General features: G+C 43.5%; 1 protein-coding gene across 2 annotated transcripts; it reads right to left on the reverse strand.

Moving 5' to 3' along the window:
• Window positions 1–783: 783 nt before the first annotated feature.
• LOC133381002 (zinc finger protein 862-like) lies at window positions 784–14453 on the reverse strand. Of its 2 annotated transcripts, XM_061619327.1 has the most exons (8): window positions 14297–14453; window positions 13073–13155; window positions 10605–10731; window positions 8371–8460; window positions 6241–6426; window positions 5188–5283; window positions 3407–3454; window positions 784–3056 (listed from the first exon to the last, which is right to left on the reverse strand). In XM_061619327.1, exons 1-8 carry the CDS (start codon window positions 14355–14357, stop codon window positions 967–969), a joined length of 2781 nt encoding a protein of 926 aa, XP_061475311.1. In that variant the 5' UTR covers window positions 14358–14453; the 3' UTR covers window positions 784–966. The 2 variants fall into 2 exon arrangements, with proteins under 2 accessions (XP_061475311.1, XP_061475312.1); XM_061619328.1 differs by lacking the exons at window positions 10605–10731; window positions 13073–13155; window positions 14297–14453 and adding an exon at window positions 9075–10593.
• Between the last annotated feature and the right edge of the window lie 9456 nt (window positions 14454–23909).

Here is a 23909-nt window from a genome sequence, read left to right on the forward strand (position 1 = left end):
GGCTCCTACCCGTTTTATCCCCACCTATTGCAGGCATGGGGCCAGTTACGCCCAGGCGAATGGGGGCCCTGAACAGAAAAAAACAAACCCAACCCACCCCCTGCCTAGGCTTAGTGGGGGCTGGTGGCTCCATGTCAGTGGGGCAGTGGAATCCGCTCCGGGTTTTAGTCCACACTTTCAAGGAGCTGTCGGAGGTGCTTCAGCATCACTGCCCCGCTGACATGGAGCCACCAGCCCCCACTGCCTGGGCTAGATGGACTAACGGTCAGACTCGGTGTAAAGCAGCTTTCTCCTGTCATAGTTCTTAAAAAACTACTCAATCTATTAGATGCACTTAAAAAAAATTAAGAAGAGTTTCTAAAAGTTTGGAGACTTTTAAACCGATTAATGTAACCTGTTGGTGAAACAACGGAAACATCTTCACATTCAGTATGTATTAGGAGAGGAAAAAACTAGACAAGGAAGAAAGAAGCCAAAACCCACCCACCCAAACAAACCCAGAAAGACCTGGTGGCAGTTGTATCCAATGCTAGTCCTACTAAGAGCAGACGTACTGAAATTAATAGACATGATTAACTTAGGTTCATTAATTTCAGTGGGTCTATGCTGAGTAGAGCTTGGTCCAGGATTCCCCTTGTCCTGCAGCTTCCCTCTAATTATTGGTGCCACAACTGATACTTGTCACAAGAAAAGCGATCGGGATTTTTAATCAAAATTTGCAGACACAGGCTACAAACCGAGGTATTTTACCTGTGAGTAATGCACCACTGAAATCAACAAGGCTTTCTTCTGAGTAAACATGCACAGGAGTGTGCTTTTTATCCTCTGGGCAAGGACAATATATCACTTCTGTGTGGCATTTCAAACACTGACAGGGCTACACGTTTAGTACCAAAACAATATCTCCCCACCCCTGCTCCATGCCACATCATATAGATGATGCATTTGAGGATGACAGTCACATGGTCAACAGCGACGACCCGAAGATGTTAAGTACCAGTGCTCAATAGCAGGCAGTGGGTCAAAATCCGGCACTGCCACGCCATTAACAGCCACCATCACAAGAGAGTTTGCCACTTCATTGGAAAGCTTCAATCTCTCATAAGTCCTTATCAGATTCATAACAATGAACCCCTGCTTACAACTTCCTGTAGAGATACGTAAGCATGCAGAGACCGATGCAAGTTTATTCAATAAAGGAAATGTCTGGCCTTCCGCAATTGCCTTCTTGCACAATGCCGAAAATGAAAGGTTCTTGGCCTCATTTTTAAGTTCAAACCACTCGTCCACCAGCCTTTCTTCACTGTAGCTTGAAAGGAGAGCACATTCAAAGTGTTTTGCCATGGAAAGAATCTCAGCATCTCCAAAGCTGGCAAGATGGGTACTAGCAGGCCAACATACAGGATCAAGCACTTCCATGTTTTTTAATAACTGGGGGGATTTCTCTCCATCAAATCTTTGGTGCAGGTATTCTGCTCCGGTCAGAATAATTTTTGCTCTGTCTACCTGAAATCGGAACTCTCCCATCTCTACCGCATCCAAGATGACCCCACGGAAAGATCCGTCCTTCACGTTGGCATCAAACTCTTCCTCCTTTGGTCCTGGCTGTTGAAGGAGGTTTTGCAGTGCAAGGTATGCGTTTTCTAGAGTGGTATTCACTTGCCTGATCAACACATTTTCTTTTTGAAACACTTCCGAGAGGGGCTTGTAAATCTGAAGAAAGTCTATCAAGAAGTGGGAAATTTTTACAAAATGGAAACTCCTCATGAACATCAACATGCCTTTTGCTTTTTGCCCCTCATGGCCGCTGGATTTCGACAGGCGCTCGAGATGGTTAACCACCGCAGGCAAGTTTTCGAGAAGCGTGCTTAGAGTTTGCCTCTTACTTACCACCCATCTCACACTGTTTGATTCCATCAGTTTAGCCACTTTCTGGCCTAGGCAGGAAGCCACAACCTGCAGCTCCCTCAGCCTTTCGGGAGAAGACTGGAAAAATTTGAACATCACCCTTATGTGTTTTTCATAGTCCTTCACAAAATCAACATCCCTGCAGCAGGCACCAATGACTGCATATTGTAGCTTGTGAGTCACACAGTGAGCCGGTGACAGTCGAGGGATAATCTCTTGGAACTTTGCAACAAGCCCGCTTTTGCATCCCACTATATTGGCTGCGCCGCCCGTTCCAAGACCCACAACCCACCCGGGCTTTCTAAATGGGATCTGCAACTCATCTAAGGCTGAAACGGTTGCAGCAAAGCAGGCATCAGCTGTTTCGCTGGGCAACGATATCAAGCAGAGGTAGGATTCCTTCACTTCAGTTGTCTTTATATATCGGACGTAAATGGCTACGCAGGGCTGATCAGACGAATCTATGAAGCCGTCCAAGAGAATGCTAATGCAGGGCGACTGGTGGATGTCGCTGAGTATTTCTTTCCTCAGTGTGTCCGCGATGCACTTTATGAAGAGGGTGCATGCCACTCTGTTCCTGTACCTGGGTATGATGGGGGCTCCCATTACCTGTAAGAGATCCAGGGCTTTCTCATAATCGTTCAATGGCTTTGAATGGTAAGCGATATCATAAGCCGCGCTAAAAAGGTGCTCCATGTTTTTCAGCACATAGCTGGACATCTTTGTCATGCGCTCGGCTGCAGGAGTGCTATCAGGGTCTTCCTTAGCTGTCAATGCTCGAATGCAGAGGTTATGGGCATTGCTCTTGTCATGGTGTTTGAGAGTCTCCACTTTAAATGGTCCAGTGTATCCTGTTACTAGCTTGGACACTGGGCCATGAGTGGGTGGCTTTTCCTTGCAGACAATGCAATACAGAGTAGTCTGGCCTTTGTCAGCCTCCAGCCACGGAAACTGAGAGAACCACAACTTTTGAATAGATCGGGGGCCGAAAGTCTTTCGTACAGTTCCCCTCGCACCCAGTTCTCTTCCACAGCTGTCTTGATACAGGTTTTGAGGCCACGCTTCCATTGGAGGACACAGGGAAAGAGCATATTTGTCCATTGGGTCTTGTTCACCTGGGTCTTCCACCATTTCAACCTTGATGATTCCTTTTGGAGATAAATTGGGAGAAATTGGGTTTGGTTAGTTTTTTGCCATTTTGCTGCATTGGTCCTGCCAGGCCCTGGACCTAGAGTGTTTGCCATTCCTGCCCTTTCCTAGTCTTAGCCACAGAGTAGGAAACCTGTGGCTTCCCACATGTTGCGGCACTACAACTCTCATTGTCCCGAGAGGAAGGCAAAAACTTATTGAACACCCCCCGCCCCCCCCCCCCGGGAATCTGTGAACCTGATAATGTCCTCAGTCTGGAAAGTGCTGTCACATAAACCCACACTCTGCAGGGGAAGCAGAGACTCTATGAAAACAAACAGCCAGAGTCCAGTCATTCTGCAGCACTCACCTCCGAGATAGCTTGGCTGAGGCACTGAAACTTCCGGCACTTGGTAATCTGAGTGAATAGAAACAGAGCATTTAAAAAACAAAACTCAACTGTAAAGGAGGACAGAGTTTTACAGACTCTGAACATGCTTGTTATAGTTCTCTCTGGTGCATAGAAAGCAGGGTGGGATGACCCCAGAGCAGGGACGGAAAAATCTCTGTTTTAGTTCTCTAAGTTTCTAATTTTTCCCATCTTAAATTCAATTGTCCACATTTCTGCAGTAATTTGTGATTTTTTGTTTATCCTCATGACCATTTGCCAGCATTTTAGTGCAAATTTCTCCTAATAATTTTTGTAGGCAGTTTTAAGTAATGTACACATTTTTTTCAAGCAATTTCTGCTCGTCTAAGGGATTTTTGGGTGTAACTTTCACTCATATATACATTCTTATGCACATTTTCCTCTTTTATATATATATATATGTAAGCATTGTTTGGTTGGCAAACTGCATCACAATATTTGAATGAGTGCAAATTTCAAAGGGTGGCTGTGTTTGGGTTCTCATATTGTTTTGGAAAGTGTGAATTTGATAGATTTGGCCTGAAATGCAAACTGAGTCAAATTCCTCACCCATCCCTACCCCACACGCTGCTGCTGTCATTATTAGATTTTTATCCCATCCTTTCTCCCAAAAGGAGCTCAGGGTGGCAAACAATAAAAACAATACAAAACAATTAAAAACATTTTAAAAAACAACAACCCAAATATCCTCTCAACTAATAATTTCAATGTCAACAGAAACAATGTTTCAGCCACCAAATGCCTGGGTGAGCAGGAATGTTGTTAAATTCCACCTACATGTTAATCATGGTGAGTGACAGCCACACCTCACCTGGGAGGGTATATCAGGTTAAAATGCTGTAACCCGCACCCCCGGAAATTTATGGTGAAGGGCAGATAAGAAATCAAATAAATAACACCAGCACTACTGCTACTGAGAAGGCCCTGCCATAGGTCAGTGCCAGCACCCCCAACAGGGCCTGTATCAGTGGGCAAATAAACTTCATTTTGTTGGTACAATCTAAGTATTACCAGCCTTGGAACCCATTAACAGTCTCTGAGCATGTGCTAAATACTTTTGTCCTAACCCCCATGTTAACTGAACCAAAATATTGGAGGGGGAGAGAAGGGTCCGATTTGATTTGGATCCTACCCCGGAGAATCCTTAGCAGAATGGTTAACTCTGCCCTGTTTATCCTGAGGAGTATTTATCAGGCAGCCCTCCTGCTGGCTGCAGCTTCCGCAGCCCGCCATGCTTGTGAACGGGGCACTCTCCTTCCCAGGGGCTAAGCAAAGAGGAGAAGGGCCAATGTCTCCAGTCTCTAGGATGCACTGATGCTACAATCTGTGTTGGGCTGATCAGAGTCTGGACTGGAAGTCATTTTTATTTATGTGTTTGGATTTATCCCCTTCCCCTTCAACAGGTTCCCATGCTGGCTTACAAAAAGCTGAAATTACAAGAAATGCAAATATCACAATACAGAAGAACAGCATAAAAGCAGTCACCAGAATTAAAAAACAAAACAAAAAACACCAAGCAGCATAAAAAGAATTCACACAGCATTCGAAACCTTGGAAAAATTAAAGGATCTTTGCCTGGGGTCAAAGTGACATCAAGGTAGGGACCAGGTGAGGAAAGCGTCCCATAGTCAGGGAGCCACCACTGAGTAGGCCCTTGGCCCTGTGGCCACCCACCACACCCAAAGCAGCCATATGCCATCATGGAGGTTTGAAGCGCTTACTTTGATGCTGCTGTCCTCCTGGCTGGTTCTGGTGAAAAGCCGATTCTTTACAGGAAATGCTTTCTTGGATTAACAGGGAGTTTGGCACCAAGTGTTCTGCAAGGAAGCAACGCGCTCATATTTAGAATCATAGGATGGGGAATCAACTCACCCTACCACTCTCTTATGATGGAGAAGAACGTCCTGTCTTGGAAAAGATTCCAGTCACAAGGGACAGGGAGAAGATTTAGCCCCAACCCCAATGGTGCTCAAATGCCTCCATTTACTGTACTTTCTTCCATATAGGTAAATGGCTGTCATTCACTCCTGTGGGGAAAATGACATTCATTCCTATGGAATTCACTCCCACAGCAGGAAGAGATGGCCACAAAACAGGATTAGACAAATTCATGAAGGATTATGATTATTATTTATTAGATGTATTAGTCGCCAATACATTCGTCTCCAAGCGACTTACAAGATTGTTAGGAAACCAAATAAATATATCATACCATAAAACAAAATAATAAAACAGCCACCACCCCCCATAGAGCCACAGAAAGCTTTCACACCACACTAATAGAATATTGATAGGTTAAGGCTAAGGATAGGACATTGATAAGATAAGGCTATCAATGGCTACTAGCCATGATGGCTACGCTCTGCCTCCACAGTCAGAGGCAGTATGCTTATGAATAGCAATCGCTGCTGGAAACTGCAGGAGGGGAGAGTGCTCTTGCAGTCAGGTCCTGTTTGCAGGCTTTCCAGTAAGCATCTGGTTGGCCGCTGTGAGAACAGGATGCTGGACGAGATGGGCCGCCACTGGCCTGATCCAGCAGGGCTCTTCTTACATGTTCTTAACAATGTGCTGTGGTGTAGGTCAAATGCACAATGCTGGAAGCCCAACAACAGGTGGCCCAACTTTCACCAACACCACTGTCACTGTGGGGTGAAATGCAGCTCCGCAGGCAAAAGGCAGGAAAGCCCATTTCATGCACACGCATAACAGGGCCCCCTATCGCATACAGGCCCCTCTTTCTGCCTGCACGCTACGACACCGCCGGGTTTGCTTACTCTGGTGGGTTTTCTGATGCAAGGTAAGATTCTTCCGCAGTGCAAATCTTCGCCGGCAGTCCGGACACTCGTAAGGTTTCTCTCCCGTGTGGGTCCTCATGTGCCCGATAAGAGCGTATTTGGAAGAGACCATTTTCCCGCACAGGAGGCACGTTGCTTTTTTCTTCACTGCCTTCCTATCGCTTGCTGCCCACGGGTGGCAGAGAGAAGAGGAAGCATAAGGAAACTGCCTTATATCCAGCCAGCCTAGTATTGCACACTCTTGGCTGGCAGTGGCTCTAGTTAAGATCTTCACCATCACCTCCAACTGATCCTGAACTAGACATGCCAGGGACTGAACCCTGGGATTCCCTGCATGCGAAGCAGGCACTCTGCCGCCAAACCTCAGCCTCTTGGCCTCTACAAACAGGATAGGGCATGTTGTTGGCCTCCCAACTCCCATCAGCCCTAGCCACCCTGGCCAATGGTCAGGGATAATGGGACTTGTAGTCCAACAACAGTCTGCATCTGCGCTGGGATTGCTTGATAAGATGTTTTTAAAGCTTTTTTTCCCCCAAAAGATTTTTTAAAGAGGTTTTGTTTTAATGTGTTTTTAAAGATGTTTTGTTTTAATTTATTTTAAAGTCTGTTTTATGATGTTTTAGAGTGGTTTTGCTTGCCGCTCCAGGCTCCTACTGAGAGGAAGGGCGGGATATAAATTTAATAAATAAATAAATAACATGTGAAGAGCCACAGGCTCACCATTCCTGCTCTGCAAGGCCCAATTCACATATGCATACACACTGGAGAGGAGGGGCACATGATGTTGGGATAAGCAAGCTTGCATGCCCTCTTAATAGGGAGATATCCCTTCTGGTCAGAATTTGGTGAAACCACTATGCTTGTTTAGTGTTATGTAACTTCCTAGTGGTGGGGTTATTTCACTTCTTCTCTTCCTCTTCTTTGTTAAGAGTTGTTGTTCTCTTATTAGCTTTATTCTCCATTAAGCCACAGGAGAGAGAAGCATCCACAGGCTTCTCTCCTAGATGATCCCAATCATGGACTAAATCTACTACCTACTTCTGTCTTTTCTCTCTAAGCTAGAGCCTATGTTTTCCTGAACATATGAAAAGTTGCGAGTAAACATTCTTAATACTTTTTATCAAAGAGGACTGTCTCTGTTGTTCTTTTATTCAGCTAGTCTGCATGAGGGGAAGGTGGGCTGGTTAATTCTCATTCCGTTTTTGTGAAATATATACTCTGCTAAGAAATAGAACTACTAAACTGTTTCTATTTCATTTAAACCAAATATGGAATGCATATTGTGAGAAGTCAAGGCAGTTTGGCTCCCTCCACCCAACCGTCAATGCAACCTGTCTGGAATTAAGCCCAGATGTACTGAAAGAGTGGCAGGGGGTGGAAAACAGAGGCAAGGGAGAGACAGGAAGAGGAGGGACTGGATAGGAAGAAGTCACAGGACTAAAAGGAGCAGGGTAAAAACCCTGAAGGAAGATTATAAGAACATTTTGAAATAAATGCATCATCCCCCAGTTCAGGTGTTTTGTTTCACCTGTAATTAGGGGAAGGAAAGCCCACACAACATCAACAGCTACTCCCAGTCTCCTTGCATTTAGAGCTGGGATGGGGAATCTGTGACCCTCCAGATGTTGCTGGACTTCAACTCCCATCATCCCTGACCACTGGCCATGCTGGCTGGGGCCAGAAGGATCTGAAGTCCAACAGCATCTGGAGGGCCACTGGCTCCCTATCCCTGATTTAGAGATTCTGAAGGTGTGGTTGGTAGGTGTCAAAATGAAGAGGCACACAGGGCTGTGTAGCCTAAGAATGCTGACCTGAATCAAACAAGCTGACCCAGCATTCATTAGCTCCATGGAACCAGGAAAGCCTAAACCTCTCAGAGACCCAATGATAGGCCTGGACTGTGTCATATATTTCAGAAAAATACTTCAGAGAAAACTGATGTACAGCTGGGAGTGAGCTAATAGCAATCCAATTTGCTGCTTGGCTCAGAGACATGAAAGGAAAGGTTGGGATTCTCTCCGTCTGATTTTGGGAAGTGGAGAAAGGCCACTCGGGATTCTAATCTGCAAGCTTTTTTTTGTTGCCAGCTCGATGCCCCCAATTGCTTACCTTTGACTGCCCTTTCTCCTAGATCTTGAACCCAAGGCTCTGCTCCTTGCTCAAGCCAGAAGATCAGGGCTGGTTTGGTAACTGTAAAGCCTGTTTGGGAGGGCAGAAAACAGGAAAAGGGTCAGGAGGAAAGGGCTAGCACAAGAGGCATAAAGAATACAGATTCCTATGCAAACTTTAATTCCCCTGGAAGTTTGGGGAATAGAAGTAAATTGAACTGTGTGCAATTGACAGCCCAATCCTATGCATGTCTACTCAGAAGTAAACCCCACTGAGAGCAATGGGATTGTCTCCCAGGCAAGGAAGTATAGGATTGTAGCCTTATGCTGGTAAGGACCTATTACCTATTCTTTTCTACAAAAACGACTTGTTTAGCTTTGTTGATCACTCACTGTGCACCACACACAAGTGGATTTGACTATCATCTAAAATTACATTCATTCATCCGTGCAAGTAGGCAATATTGGGGTGACAGGGTGTGACGATTCATGGAATAATCTCTCTCTCTCCGAGAACTCAGGGTCTTCATGTGAAAGCATTCATGTAAAATGTAATTCACTTTGTGAATTCACAGCCACAGGATGTCCATTAAGTTTAGACATTTTAAAAAGGTATATATAGATCAATCAACAGGAACAATCCATTAGCAGCTAAGAAATCCATGATAGCTAAAAATGGAATCTTTGTATTTGTAGGAAATATACCTCTGAATTACTGACACTGGGGTCAAGCAACAGGTCATTCTTGTCACGCTTGTGAGCTTTCAGGGATATCTGGATAGCTATTGCTGGAGACACAGAGGTAGAGCAGGTGCACCCTTGATCTGATCCAGTATGGCAGTCTTACAGTATGATCTTGACAAGGGCTGTAGCTCAGCAGTAGAGCATCAGTCTTGGATGCAGAAGGTCCCAAATTCAATCCCTGGCACCTCCAGGTAGGGCTGGGAGAGACTCCCTGTCTGAAACCCTGCAGAGCCACTGCCAGTCAGTGTAGACAATATTGAGCTAGATGGACAAATGGGTCTTACTCAGTATAAGGTTGTATTTCCTAATCAAATGCATCCCACTTTCATTACTGGTTGTAGATTTCACAACTTCCTATTTAAGCTGTGAACATTGAAGCACACTTGCTCTTTCAAACAGGTTTCACATCTTGTCAGAAGAAGGCGAGGAGCAAATTAGAGTCCTTGATATCTTTACATAGAGAAATATTAAATCAAGTATTTATTGGCTTGACCTGTAGGTCATAGCCCAAACGTATACGTAAAGCACAGATAGTAACAGGAAAAATACAGTAAAAGTTTTGGCAAAATGTTTGGGGCCCACCTATGACCTACCACCCTCACGGTCATTGGCTGAGCTATTGTGATGTCATGGAATGCAGCAGGCCTGATGTGGATCCCGCAGGGCAACAGGCATATCAAAATCCACTGAATCTGCAGACGAAGCAGCGCAGTGCAGCCCACAAGTTGCTCTAACACAACCACATCAGCAAAGCCAAGTTTTGTGAATGTTGGCTACTTAATTATATTCAGTCTAGATTCTTCCTTGATTGCAGGGACTGGAAGACGAATATGGCCTTCCAGGCTCTTCTGTCTGGCCCTCGGAACTCTCCCCAGGCTAAGCCCCCTCTCCTCAACCCATATCCATCACTGGTCCTGCTTTGCTCCGTGTTTTTGTCTGGCTGGAATACATCCTTGAACTCTGATAATACCTCTTGCTTGCCTGGGTGGAGGTTAGGAAGGTGTGTGTAGAAAGTAGCCTATTGGACAAAGGTAACATTTACATGCATTTGCTTTGCTCACTCCCCCGCCTACCACTAGCATGGGGCCTAAGATTATAAAGTCATCAGGTAAAGGAAAATAATCTAGATGGATGTTGATGTAGAGAAAAGTTCTCAAATTCTTAGGAGGAAAAGCTCAAACAATCAGAAGTTGATGACCCACATACTATATATGAAGTCTAGATTCATGAAGTGCTCATGTGTATCACGCATTCTAATGACCAGTGATGACCCTTGGATATATACCTAGGATTGTATCCAGCTAGGTCATTCTCAGAGCAGACTCAATGAAATTAATGGACCTTAATTAGTCATCATCATTAATTTCATAGGGTCTACTCTGAATAAGAGTAGCACTGGATACAACCCCTAGATCTGTATATAAAACTGCTGGCTGACACAGGAACTTCAGAATTTCCCAGGTCCTAAGTCCTGGGGAAACAGTTCTTTACCCAAGGAGGCCACATTCTCGTAATTCTCCTGCATGACCTCCCTGTACAAGGTTTTTTGTGCTGGATCCAGCAGATCCCACTGTTCTTTTGTGAAATACACAGCCACATCCTCAAAGGTCACCAGCTCCTGGAAGAAGAAGAAACAAAACAAGAGCCACTCAATCTCAGGTACACTATCAAAATAAAAATAAAAAGTAGAAGAAAAAACAAATAAACCCCATCCTGCTTCCTAAAAAACGGTTACCTGCAATTTGGGAAAATGAGATCTGGCCTACATATGGAGCAGAAAAAGGTGGTTTGATGTTAAGCAGGTGAAAAAAGGGGTTGCAACACTTCAGACTGAGGGGGCAAATGCCTTTGTTTATGCTCCCCTACACTAGGAACTCCCTGCAAAATTAAAAAGCAACAACAATGGCACAGCGGAAAAGGGCTGAGCTACCTTTTCCCTCTGCTATGCTAATTTTCCATTTGTACGGATTTTCTTTTCACCAGGAAGCATTAGAAATGGTGTTCCCCACTGCAATCTGAAGTTGTATGGACCATTCTTCCCCCTCAACATTCTACTGCTTCATTCCATTGTACGTGTAGACAGGTTAGGCCTAAGTCTCTATAACAGAGCTGGAGGGCCATCAGCCCTCCAGATGTTGTTGGACTACAGCTCCCATCTGCATGGCCAATGATCAGGGATGAGCTGGACTCCCCAACCATCTGGAGGCCTACTGATTTCCCAGCCATACTTGATAGGATTTAAGCTCTTACCCTCTTGCTTTATGTTTTGGGGCATGATCACACTCCTTAGAGACTGAGCTGTGAATTAGAATGTTCTGAATGCAAATCTTGTGTCTTACTGGCTTTTGGCAACTCACTGCTCTTTTAGCCTCAGTTCTCCATCCATAATGAGGCAATAACACTAGCATACCATATAGCATTGCTGTAGTAAAGATTTCCTGAAATAATGTATACTAAGCATTTTGAACATTCTAAAGTGCTACAAACAAAGCTTCATAGTAGGAATAGGAATACATCATCATTCTGATATAATCTATTGCTCTTTAAACTGCTGCAGCCAGTGCTTGGTAGGCAAGTGAAGGGGAAAAGAATGTGAACCAAATTACACAGACTGACCCATCCAGCTGGGACTTTTAAAAAATGTACATTTAAATAGGAAGAGCAATTACAATGCAGGCTGACTTTAGAGCAGTCTTGTAATATGTGTTGGAATTGTCTTTAAAGATGTTTTAAAAGACTTTTTAAAAGCTGTTTTACGATGTTTGTAAGTACTTGAAAGGCTGTCACACAGAGACGGGCCACGATCTCTTCTTGATCATCCCGGAGTGCAGGACATGGAATAACGGGCTCAAGTTACAGGAAGTCAGATTTCGACTGGACATCAGGAAAAGGTCCTAATTGCTAGAGTGGTACGACAATGGAAGCAGTTACCCTGGGAGGTGGTGGGCTCTCCAACACTGGAGGCATTCAAGAGGTAGCTGGACAGCCACCTGAGGTATGCTTTAGGTTGGATTCCTGCACTGAGCAGGGGGTTGGCCCCATAGGCCCCTTCCAACTCTTTTATGATCCTATGTTTTGTTTTCAATTAAAAAAAAAAAAGCCTTGTTTTTAAGATATTTTGTAGATGTTTTTAGCCTTTTATCGCTTATTGCCATGCTGGGCTCCTTTTGGGAGGAAGGGCAGGATATAAATGTAATAAATAAACAACATGAGTCCACAAAAGAACTGCTTGTGTAAGTGGTTACTAGCTGGTTGGGGACTGACAGAAGAGGGATGGAAAGGTCTAGCCTGATACATTTCTGTGCTGTGTGCAGAGGAGAAACAGAGTATTCCATCTCTCTTCTGCCTGCCTGCTCACCCGCATCCAGTCAGTTCCATTTTGCCTTTGACTACTAGGCTAGTGCTTAAATACAAGGCTGATTTACAAAGGTCTCACAGAAACTCTAGCCCAAGAAAGGAGAGATTGGAAGCACTATGTGAACAGGGTGTCAGGAAAATTACCAGTTCTTTTTAGACATTCTCCCTCTTATTTATTTATGTCATTTCATTTATGAATCGCTTCCCATGAAACATCCTGAAACACTGTAACAATAAACACATCAACAATAAAAAACATCTATAAAATCAATTAGAAATCCAATACAGATTGGGCTAAAAAATCTCCACTTAAAAGACTTGTTGAAAAAGGAAGGCCTTCAATAAGCATCGAGAAGCCAGTAAAGATGGTGCCTGTCTTATAAGTAGTGGGAAGGAGTTCCACGGGGTAATTTCAATTTTGTTTTTTGGAAAGGAATTTGGGAGGGGGGAGGGCGCTGAGGAAGTGGTGGTGACAGTAAACCAGATCTGGTTCCACAGATTAAAACAAAAACCTGGTCAAAGGGTCTTTGACGTTTCCTGGTCAAATGAAGGGTATGGGGTTTCTCTCATAAAACCAAAAGCAGTTCCATGACAGACCACACCTGGGCAGACTCTACTGGAGCAATATCTCTTGTCCAAGGAGGAGATGTTGACCTTGACTGAAACATGGGCCACCTTTCAGAGTCTGTGGGAACAAAAGCCACAACTGAGGAAGAGATTTCAGCATCATTGCCCCCTAGCTCTCTGCTTATGCTTTTAAGCTGAGTTGAAGTTGATTTGAAAGCTATAATCAGGAGATGAGGTGGAACAGGGAAAGGGCAAATAATAATATTATAATAATAATTAGTAAGATATGAAAAGATCTGAAGAGGATAAAATCTTAGAGATAGGAACAATCAAGTGCTCCCTCCATTTTAGCCAAATTGTACAAAATCAGGAGACCTATAGTTGACCAGTGGTGAGAAGCATAAAGCGGAATAAGAGGAACCTTTCCTTTCATCCAGCCAGGGAGGGCTCTCCTTATGTTTTCAATGACAGGAATGCAGTATTGCTCTAGGTTCCCTTTAAGTGCCTAACACAGATTGCTAATAAAAAGCATTTCAACATTTTTTGAGAGACAAGCAAACGTCTTTCTTAAAGTCACAGTTTCAAATAGCCAACACTTCCAAAGATCTTTGGCTGAAGATATGAAAGCAAGAAAAGTGTTAGTGTCTCTCTCTCTCTGTGTAATGTAATGAAACCCTCTTCAAACAAGGAGGTTTTGCATCCATCACTTTCGGGAGAGATCTGCAAGGAAGGGCAAGGGAGGCACCAAGAATGAATGGAGTGGCAGGAAGGGGGTGAATGGACCCCAGAAACAGAAGGGGTTGGGACAGGAATTTCTCAAGATCAGCTTATTTTCTTTTTTTAGAGTAAAGCTGAGATCTTCGCTGTGTGCGTGTGAGTGTGTACGTGAGAGAGAATGTGAATTATCTACACCTATATATAAAAACGCCCACTAGAACGTGGCAAAACCTTTCCCCAGAACTACCACGTGGATCCAGTCCAATTCCATCCCCAGCAATAACCTTCTCTCCATCCAATTTTCCTCCTCACCCGCTACCATTCTTCTCCCACATCCAGAAACACAAAAGACAATGCGGGAACCGAACCCTCCACCATCACCCCTCCTAAACCAAAAAGACGACTTAAATCAGGAGTTTAACAAACGTGATCCTCTTCTATACTTCGGTCTCTCCCTCCTTCCGTCCCCACAAGTGCCCTTCATCGGAGCAGCCACAACGCCCTCCCCTCCATCACGCGTGCTTATTGAGGTCTTTTCTTGCCTGTAAAGCTGAAGCCTTCGGCAGAGCCCTGCTGCTGCTCGAGGCCGCTTCTTGCTGCCATCGTAAGCCCAGGAAACTCCCAGTCACGGGCTCCACCAGCAATGAAGTCTCCCTTTTCCCTGTGGTGGCAGCCCTTTCGGTAGACTCGCTGACGATCCGAGCAACTAAAATATATACACACAGGATAATTCTATTGGCTACGGGGCACAAGGAGCTGATGGGACTTGTAGTCTCTGTCTCCTTGTCCCCAGCTACATGGGAGGAGCCAAAAGCAGCCGGCCTGGATCCGGGGAATTCCGGGAGTTGTAGTCCCCGAGGCTCTACGCTCCTTTCCAGCGCTCTGATTCGATTGAGTGCGAGGATGCTGTGGCTGGCACTCATCCTGTCGTTATAAACTTTGCCAAAATAAAATAAAATAAAATAAAGGTAAAAAATCGAAATGGATTGCCTTCAAGTCGATCCCGTCTTATGGCGACCCTATGACTAGGGTTTTCATGGTAGAGGCTGAGAGGCAGTGAGTGGCCCAATGTCACCCGGGGAGCTTCATGGCCGTGTGGGATTCGAACCCTGGTCTCCCAGGGCGTAGTGCAACACTCTAACCACTAATTCTGTCAGATGCACGAGAGGGATGAAGAACAGGGAACGCCGCTGGAAGATAACGTGGGCATCGGAGACCTTGGAAGATAAGCTTTTTTTCAAAAAAAGCTGGTACAAAATAGGTACTGTTTTCCTTTCAGCTTGAAATCGTTGGACACTTGAGGGAGGCTAAAAGCCACCCATCAGCTTTCGCGGACGTTTGCTGAGAGCAACAGTCCAGGCTGTGTAGCAACGTGGCTAGGTTTTCATCAGCTTTTGCTTACAGCCTAACACAGTCAAAGTACATTAGTAAAGACAGAATTATAAGTATACTTTAATTGCAGTTTTAAAAATACCTGTGGCTACAATATTGAGCTGCTGAAATACAGAGGCCATGAACAATTTGTTTTGCTTCTATTAATCTATTGCATTTTCTTTGACATTGGACTTCATTGATGATAAAATAAATATATGCATAGAAATAACAAGCTAGAGTACTAGGGAGATGTACCAGTCCTATCATTTAAGAGCACGTTAGTACAGCGTACAGACCACGGGTGCAGTTGTCTGGGGTCCCAGGGGGTCTTAAACCCCTCACCTTGTTTGGGAGACATTTCACAGCAGAGTGTCTCAAGCATCCTATGAGTCAATCGCTATGAAAGGGGAGTGTGTTACCCACTGGGAAGAGCCCCAATGAGCCTTTATTAGTTCCTACTTCAAAAAGCCAAGACAAGTTGTAGATAGTGGGAATTCTGTAATTGCATAAGAAGAGATAGTGAATCCTGATGATAGCATCCCATCTACATTATCTTTTTTTTTTTCAATAATTTTTATTCAGATTTTCATAAAACATACAAGACAAAATCATAAAACATTCAAAGACAAAAAACAAAATCAAAAATAGTTAAACAAAAAGAAAAAAAGAGAAAAAAAAAAAAAAACAAAAATAAAAAATATAGAGTAAAATATTGACTTCCCATTTGTCAAAGATCAAATCAGTTATAAGTCTATAATATATAACAATCCTGTCTCTTAAGTCATATTATAAAATCACTTTCCTCCAGTAGTTATCTTACTTAATCATCAAATCTCATAAACATTACTTTATTCTTTCCACAAAAAGTCAAAGAGAGGTTTCAATTCTTTAAGAAATATATCTATCAATTTTTTTTTTTCAGATAAGCATATCGATTAATCCATCTCATTACTAATTATGATAATCTTATTGTCATAACCATAGTCAAAATAAACATTTCAATTAATCCATCACATCAGAATCTGTTAGGTTCAATAATTTCAGTAGCCATTGTTCTATTATCTCTATTAGTTCCATTTTCCATCTTCCATCTTCAGTAGTCTTGTTAAGTCCAGTAATTTCAATATCCAATCTTCCATTATCAGTATTCCATAATAATCTTGCTGTCAAAGCCATAGTCATATAGTAAGAGTCTGATGGGAATTACCTCTATCCCAAATATTTTCTTGCCATCCATTCTGAATAGGTTGCTGAAATACTGCTGTAAAATCATATCTCTGTTCTTTTTTTCAGAATACACTGGGTCATCTCTTAAAAGTTTTTCCATTGTCACATGGCTGCAATTAATTCCATAGATTTTCTCTATATTGGGCTCCATCACATCATTCCAGTCCAGAAGATTATCCATGCCATTGATAACTTTATCTCTAGAATCTTCATTCATTTCTTCAGAGATAACATTGAGTTCCAAACAATAGATTTTATTTCTAAAGTCCATAGACTCCAAATCTTGTTCCTGTTCCACGTTGGTTCCAATCTCCGGGATCTCCTCTCTCACAGGGACCCCTATTCCAGTCTCCAGGGTCTCCTCTCTCACAGGGACCCCTGTTCCAATCTCCGGGGTCTCCTCTCTCACAGGGACCCCTTCCAGGGTCACCTCTCTCACAGGGACCCTTATATCTTTAATCTCCTGCTTCATTTTACTCAATTCAATTTTCGTTATCTCAATCTCATCCATTATTTTCTGAAACATAGTTATTTCCAGATTTTCAGCCACTTTCTTAATTGCCATTTTAAAAGAAAAATATAGGAAAACCACTATTATCAAGTAGTTTGGTAGCAGCAGGAGATATACATGTAGACAATTAATTCAATAATTCAAGCAATATCTCTGACAGTGAGAAAGGACAGTCAAATGGTGACATTGATAGAGAAGCAGAAAGCAGTATTCAAGCCTGGTCAAATTATTCTGTAATTTTAGAAGATTATATGTTAGAAGGGGGCATGGCTGTGAATAACATGAAGGGACCCTTCTCAATTTGCCACAACACTACTGGTGCAGGAAGTCCTCAGCTCAAATCCCATATAGGAAAGCCACTATTTTTTCATCTTCAATTCCCTCCCTTTCCATATCTTCAATATAATTCCTGGGGAGGAGGGAGTGCTAACTGGCTCTCCAGAAGTTGTTGGATTCCAAATCTCATCAGCATTGCCAATTGTCAGGGGATGATGGGAGTTGTAGTACAACATCTAGAAAGCCATTAGTTATCTGCCTTACAGGATAATTTTAAAGATTACTGGTATAATGCATATGAAGCTCTATAACACTTGAAATGCACCACTATAAATGCTCTGTTCCCATCCAATTACCTCTTTAGTACAGTAATTAGATTCTCTCTTCTATTACTGGTGTGTGAAACAGTTCCAGTACTTGAGCTTTAATATCTTTAAATAAATAAATTTAACAACTAATTAGCTAGTTAAGCACAACTTTTTAAAAACAATGTGTATTTATTTAAAAATGTCTGTCCTGGGCTCAGTGAATGGTCTGTGAGCATCTGAAACTGCAGTATTGCCAGGGAGGTGTGGACCTAATAATTCCCTTGAATGGGAGACCACTAGGAGCAGCATATGTACATCTCTATGTATGGATGTAAAAGTTGGACAGTGAAAAAAGCAGATAAGAAAAAAATCAACTCATTTGAAATGTGGCGCTGGAGGAGAGCTTTGCGCATACCATGGACTGCGAAAAAGACAAATAATTGGGTGTTAGAACAAATTAAACCAGAACTGTCACTAGAAGCTAAAATGATGAAACTGAGGTTATCATACTTTGGACACATAATGAGAAGACATGATTCACTAGAGAAGGCAATAATGCTGGGAAAAACAGCAGGGAGTAGAAAAAGACAAACAAGTAATGGATTGATTCCATAAAGGAAGCCACAACAATAAACCTTTTCCCACAATCCTCCAGGCAGTTTACTCCTGCCCCCAACACAGACAGACACGCACACAGAGAGAAAATTAAAACAATCTAAATGCGAATTTACACTTTCTTGATTTTAGGTGGGTTTGTCTTTGGTAAGATTTGCAATTGTAGATCTTGGGGAAATTGCTCTCTCCCCTTTGCTTGACACCAACTGTTCAGTAGCAAGGATACAAGCAGCAGCTGCACATGGTAGTGTGAATTATTGGGATCTCTCTGGACGTGCTGAAATCCTTGTTTGCTGCTTCACTTGGGCAAGAGATAATAGACAATTCCCTACTCCCACCTCCCACTGCTGTCAACAGAACCAGATCATATAATTCAGCTTTATGAATTCTAATAATCTTAAGAATGAACAGGGAAACACTGAAGTTCAGACTAGTCCTTTGCTTCATGATTCATTCAGCGCTAGAGCCCTGAGGGCTAGAAACATCAGAAATAACTTGAGATTACTATGTAAACAATTGATACATATTCCTTTTTAAAAAACAACCTTTTGATTCTGTTGCTGCTTAAAGTATTGATTGCTGGTGCTGCTCTGTGTGTTTGTGCTGCTGTTCTTAGTTTGATAATCTGTGTTTTTATTTATTATTATTTATTTTAAAATATTCTTGCCCTTCCTCCCAGGAGCCCAGGGCGGCAAATAAAAACACTAAAAGCACTCTAAAACATCTTGAAAACAAAATACTTTAAAACATATTAAAATAAAACATCTTAAAAACATATTTTAAAAAAACTTTAAAAACATCTTTAAAAGCAATTCCAGCACAGATGCAGAGTGGGATAAGGTCTCTACTTGAGAGGCTTGTTGAAAGAGAAAGGTCTTCAGTAGGCACCGAAAAGATAACAGAGATGGCACCTGTCTAATATTTCAGGGCAGGGAGTTCCTAAGGGTAGGTGCCACAACACTAAAGGTCTGTTTCCTATGTTGTGCAGAGCGGACCTCCTGATAAGATGATATCTGCAGGATGCCCTCACCTTCAGAGTGCAGTGATCGACTGGGTATATAAGGGGTAAGACAAACTTTCAGTTATCCTGGTCCCAAGCTGCATAGGGATTTGTACACCAAAACCAGAACCTTGAACTTGGCCCAGTAGCTAATGGGCAGCCAGTGCAATTCTTTCAGCAGCGGGGTGACATGCTGGTTATACCCTGCCCCAGTGAGCAGTCGTGCTGCCGCATTTTGCACCAGATGCAGCTTCCAGACCAACCTCAAGGGTAGCCCCACACAGAGCGCATTACAGTAATCCAACCTGGAAGTTACCAGTGCATGGACAATGGCTGCAGCTGTCTTACCAGCCAAAGTTGGTAAAATGCACTCCTAGCCACTGAGGTCAGCTGGGCCTCTAGTGACAAAGATGGATCCAGGAGCACCCCCAGACCACAAAACTGCTCTTTCAGAGGGAATATGATCTCATCCAAAGTAGGCAATTGACCAATTATCCGAACAGGAACCACCAACCCACAGTGCCTCCATCTTGCTAGGATTCCAGCTGTTTATTGGCCCTCATCTAGCCCACCACGGAGTCCAGGCAGTGGTTCAGAGCTTGCATGGCCTCTCCCAATTCAGATGTTACAGAGAAATAGAGATGGACATCATCAGCGTACTGCAAACACCTCACCCCAAATCTCCTGATGACCACTCCCAAGGACTTCATATAGATGTTAAACAGCACGCGGGACAAGATGGCACCCTACAGCACAACTGCCAGGGGGCCGAAAGACCCAATGCTATTCTCTGAAAACAACCCTGGAGATAGGATTGGAATCACTGTAAAACAGTGCCTCCAATACCCATCTCACCAAATCGGCTCAGAAGGATACCATGGTCAATAGTAGCAAAAGCTGACGAGAGATCAAGTAAGAATCACAGGGTTGCACTCCCCCTGTTCTTCTGCAGATAAAGGTCATCCATCAGGGCGACCAAGGAGGATTCAGTCCCATATCCAGGCCTGAACCCAGATTGGAATACATCAAGACAATCTGTTTCATCCAAGAGTACTTGCAATTGCTGTGCCACAACCACAACCATCTTAAAAAAAAAAAGGTGTCCCTGCACTTGTAGTGCAAGTCGTTTCCGACTCTTAGGGTGACGTCTTGCGACGTTTACTAGGCAGACCGTATATATGGGGTGGGATTGCCAGTTCCTTCCCTGGCCTTTCTTTACCCCCCAGCATATGCCGGGTACTCATTTTACCGACCACGGATGGATGGAAGGCTGAGTGGACCTCGACCCCTTTTACCGGAGATTCGACTTCCTCCTTCCGTTGGAATCGAACTCCGGCCGTGAGCAGAGCTTCGGCTGCGTTACCGCCGCTTATCACTCAGCACCACGGAGGATCCTACAACCGTCTTAATCACCTCTAAAAAGGGGGTATTTGCAACTAGGTGGTAGTTGTCACAAACAAATGGATCCAGGTGAGCTTTTTCAGGAATGGTAGGATCACCACCTGAATCAGAGCAGCTGGGACCACTCTCTCCTGCAAAGATGTGTTGACGACATCCTGGATCCACTTGGTGATACCCCCTTGGCAAGCTTTAATAAGCCAAGGGTTGAGAGGACACATTGCTGGCTGCATTGTCGCAAGCACCTTATCCATGTCATCAGGCCACACCAACTGAAACTGATCCCAAGAAGTTGCAGCAGACATTGCACTGGACACCTCTTCGAGACTACAGTAGATGTGGATGGGGCTTCAAAATTGCTATGGAGGCAAGCGACTTTACCCTCAAAGTGCCTTGCAAACAATTCACAGTGGGCTGCAAAAGGTCTAAAACTCATTTCCTGTAGTTGATGTGTTTTGAGTTTTAATTGTTGGATCATTGTTGCTTTTGTTTGCTTTTATATTTACAAACCCCTTTAAGCAACTCCTGTATGGAGGGGGAAAGCAGAGTATAATATTTTAAAAATAAAAAAGTTTTTAATATATTAAGTCCAGAAACTGACAAGTATTTCCAGACAGCATTGAAAACAGCAGAAAAGGGCAAGTAAATTGGATCCATGACTCATTTTGTTATAAGGAAGTGCCTTTTAACATCACATCAAATGTCTCCTTCATCTGGTACAGCACTGTATGTCCAGATAGTAACCGTCCTGAGCCTTACATAGATGTGTTTCCTTCTGCTGGAAACTAGAAGGCGCTGAATCTGGGATCATACACATTGTAGCATTTTCTCTGTCACTGGACTATGGCCCTCTTCTGTACAGTAGGGCCCCACTTATACGGTGGGTTAGGGACCAGGCCTCCGCCGTAAAGCGGAACCCATTGACTATAATGGGTCACGTAAAAATGCCGCAAAAGCGGCTTTAAAATGGAGAATTTCCCCTAATTGAAAGCTGTCGTATCAGTGGAACGCCGGAAAATGGAAAGCTGTAAAGCAGGGCCCTACTGTACTGGGAATAGACAAGATCAAACCCAGAAGGACATGAGTCCTCTCCAAGGGATCTAAAGATGTGACATCCTCTGAAGTTCTGTTCTGTTGTTCATATGCATGCAGCCCCTTTTTAAAAATTAAAAATGCATGGACCATTTTCTAACAAATGTTTTCCAAAGCAGTTTACAGAAATGCACACAAACCATAATACACTTTTAAGTTAAAAACAGGCATGTTAAAATAGTACAAAACTTTACTAAAACCAGCATAAACAAATATGACTGTACCAAAAAAGCAAGACACAGACTCACCATTAAAAGCAACAGTAAAAGGATAGGCCTTTAAGGCCTGTTTAAATGTATTGAGGGTTGAACAACTTCAAATGTTATAACTAAGCATGTAGTTGATTATAACCATGCCTCTTATCTATGTGAACCTCCAAGAATGTTTTTCTAGCTGTACAGTTTACATATGCTAAACTAGTACTTATTGAAGGCTTCCCTTGCTACAGCAGACGTGTGTGTGCACACACGCATGTGTAATTGCAGTTTAGATAAAGGATAACTAATTTCATGAACATGATAGAATGCAGAGTCTGCCTGCCTAAACTCCTACTAGAGCAGGGGAGAACCTTTTTCAACCCAAGGGCTACATTTCCTAATCAGGATGGGGAACCTTTTTGGCTCCGTGGGCCAGATCCTTATTAGAATCTGCCTTGCAGACCAAAATTTGACCAGTGAGTAGGGCCACTCACCTGTCAAAATCCCTTTTGCTTGCCTTAAGTCTCCATGATCAAGGACTTAAAGGAGGGAGATTTGCATAAACCTTTGCCAAGTCTCCTCGCACTTTCCTTTTAATTCTCCACAATCTTCCAACTCTCCCCTCCTCCCTCTTTAAGTCCCTGAACACTGGGGAACCTGGAAAATGCTTTTGCAAGTCCCCCCCCCCCCACTTAACTCTCCCATTGTGGAGACTTTAAGGCAGCCTCCACACTCCTGTTTGAGCAAATGGAAGGGAAGCAGTTTCACAGGGCTTTAATCTCTACTCAGATGGTGAGCAGAGATTACATCTTGCTGCCTTGGCTGTGCAATCTTGTTTCCTCCTGGGAACAAGATCAAGGAGCCAAGACAGAATTACACCGTTTTCCCACCTATTAACTGACATCACTAGTGATGTCAGCTTGTGGGCATGGTTTGGGGGAAATGGCCTCCTGGGCCAAATTGGTCCCCTGGGGGCCAGAGGTTCTCCATCCCTGCCCTAAAGGACAACCATCCAGGGGCTGCATGCCACTGGTAGGCAGGGCCAGAGGCAAAAGTGGGTGGATCGACAAATGTGACTCTAACCTTTGTACAGTAAATCAGATTTTTAACATACATTCACACCCAAACACACATCTATGTTCCAGGCAAACAAGAAGCACCATCACAGTTCCAGGACACTTTTCAGCCAGGAAAAAGCACTTGAGGAAGGTGCAGAACAGGACCATTGAAAGGCGTGGCCTGGAAATAGTCTAAAGGGCCAGACAGATAGACCTAGAGTGCAATATTTAGCCCCCAGGCTTCACGTTCCTCACCACTGTCCTACAGGCTATGATATCCTCTCCCAAACCAAGATGCTGAAGGGCGAATCCACAACTCTGGCCAGGCTCAAGAAATTCACAGGAAGGAATGCCAGTAACCTAAGAAGCACACAGAGCTGCACTGATTTTTTACATTGCAGGCATTTCTTCCACTGAGAAATGAGAATTGTCCAGAGGTATCCACTTCTTTTCTGAAAAGGGGGAACCTGCTGTAATCTCTGACTGTTTTTAGCCAAGTAAATGTTGGCCATCAGGTTTCAGTGCCAACTTTGCAGAGAACAGTGCAAAAAGAGTTTCGTGCCAATATCAGCTTAGCAGGCAGCCTCCTGTCTAGAAATGATTTGATTTATATCCTACCCTTCCTCCCAGCAGGAGCCCAGGGCAGCAAACAAAAGCACTAAAAACACTTTAAAACATCATAAAAACAGACAGGATTGTGAAGCACAGCATTGCTTCTTGCCTTACAGGCTCCCCTGCCCTTTTCCAACCTGGCAATGAACATAATCAAGTCTGGTGTGGAGATGGATGGTAAGATGGAGATGGAGAGTTAGCGACCACTAAGACCATTAGTTGTGTGAGTTTGTGAAGGGAAAAAAGAGATAGCAGGCACAGCAGGGAGAGAGGAATAGCTTAGGATTTCTAGCTGGATATGAACACAATGTTACTGTATTTTGTACATGTAGCAGCAGTTTAAAAAAAACACTACAGGGCAGTATAACTAAGAAACACAACAACTTGGAGAATCAGCCAATGGAACAAGTAGGAGGAGCAGAAAACATGGAAAGTGGGCAAAAGCAAAAGAGATGGAGGCTATTGGAAGACCCTCAACAGACATCAC

The sequence above is a fragment of the Rhineura floridana genome, chromosome 3, assembly GCF_030035675.1.
Source record: "Rhineura floridana isolate rRhiFlo1 chromosome 3, rRhiFlo1.hap2, whole genome shotgun sequence".
NCBI classification, from domain to species: domain Eukaryota; kingdom Metazoa; phylum Chordata; class Lepidosauria; order Squamata; family Rhineuridae; genus Rhineura; species Rhineura floridana.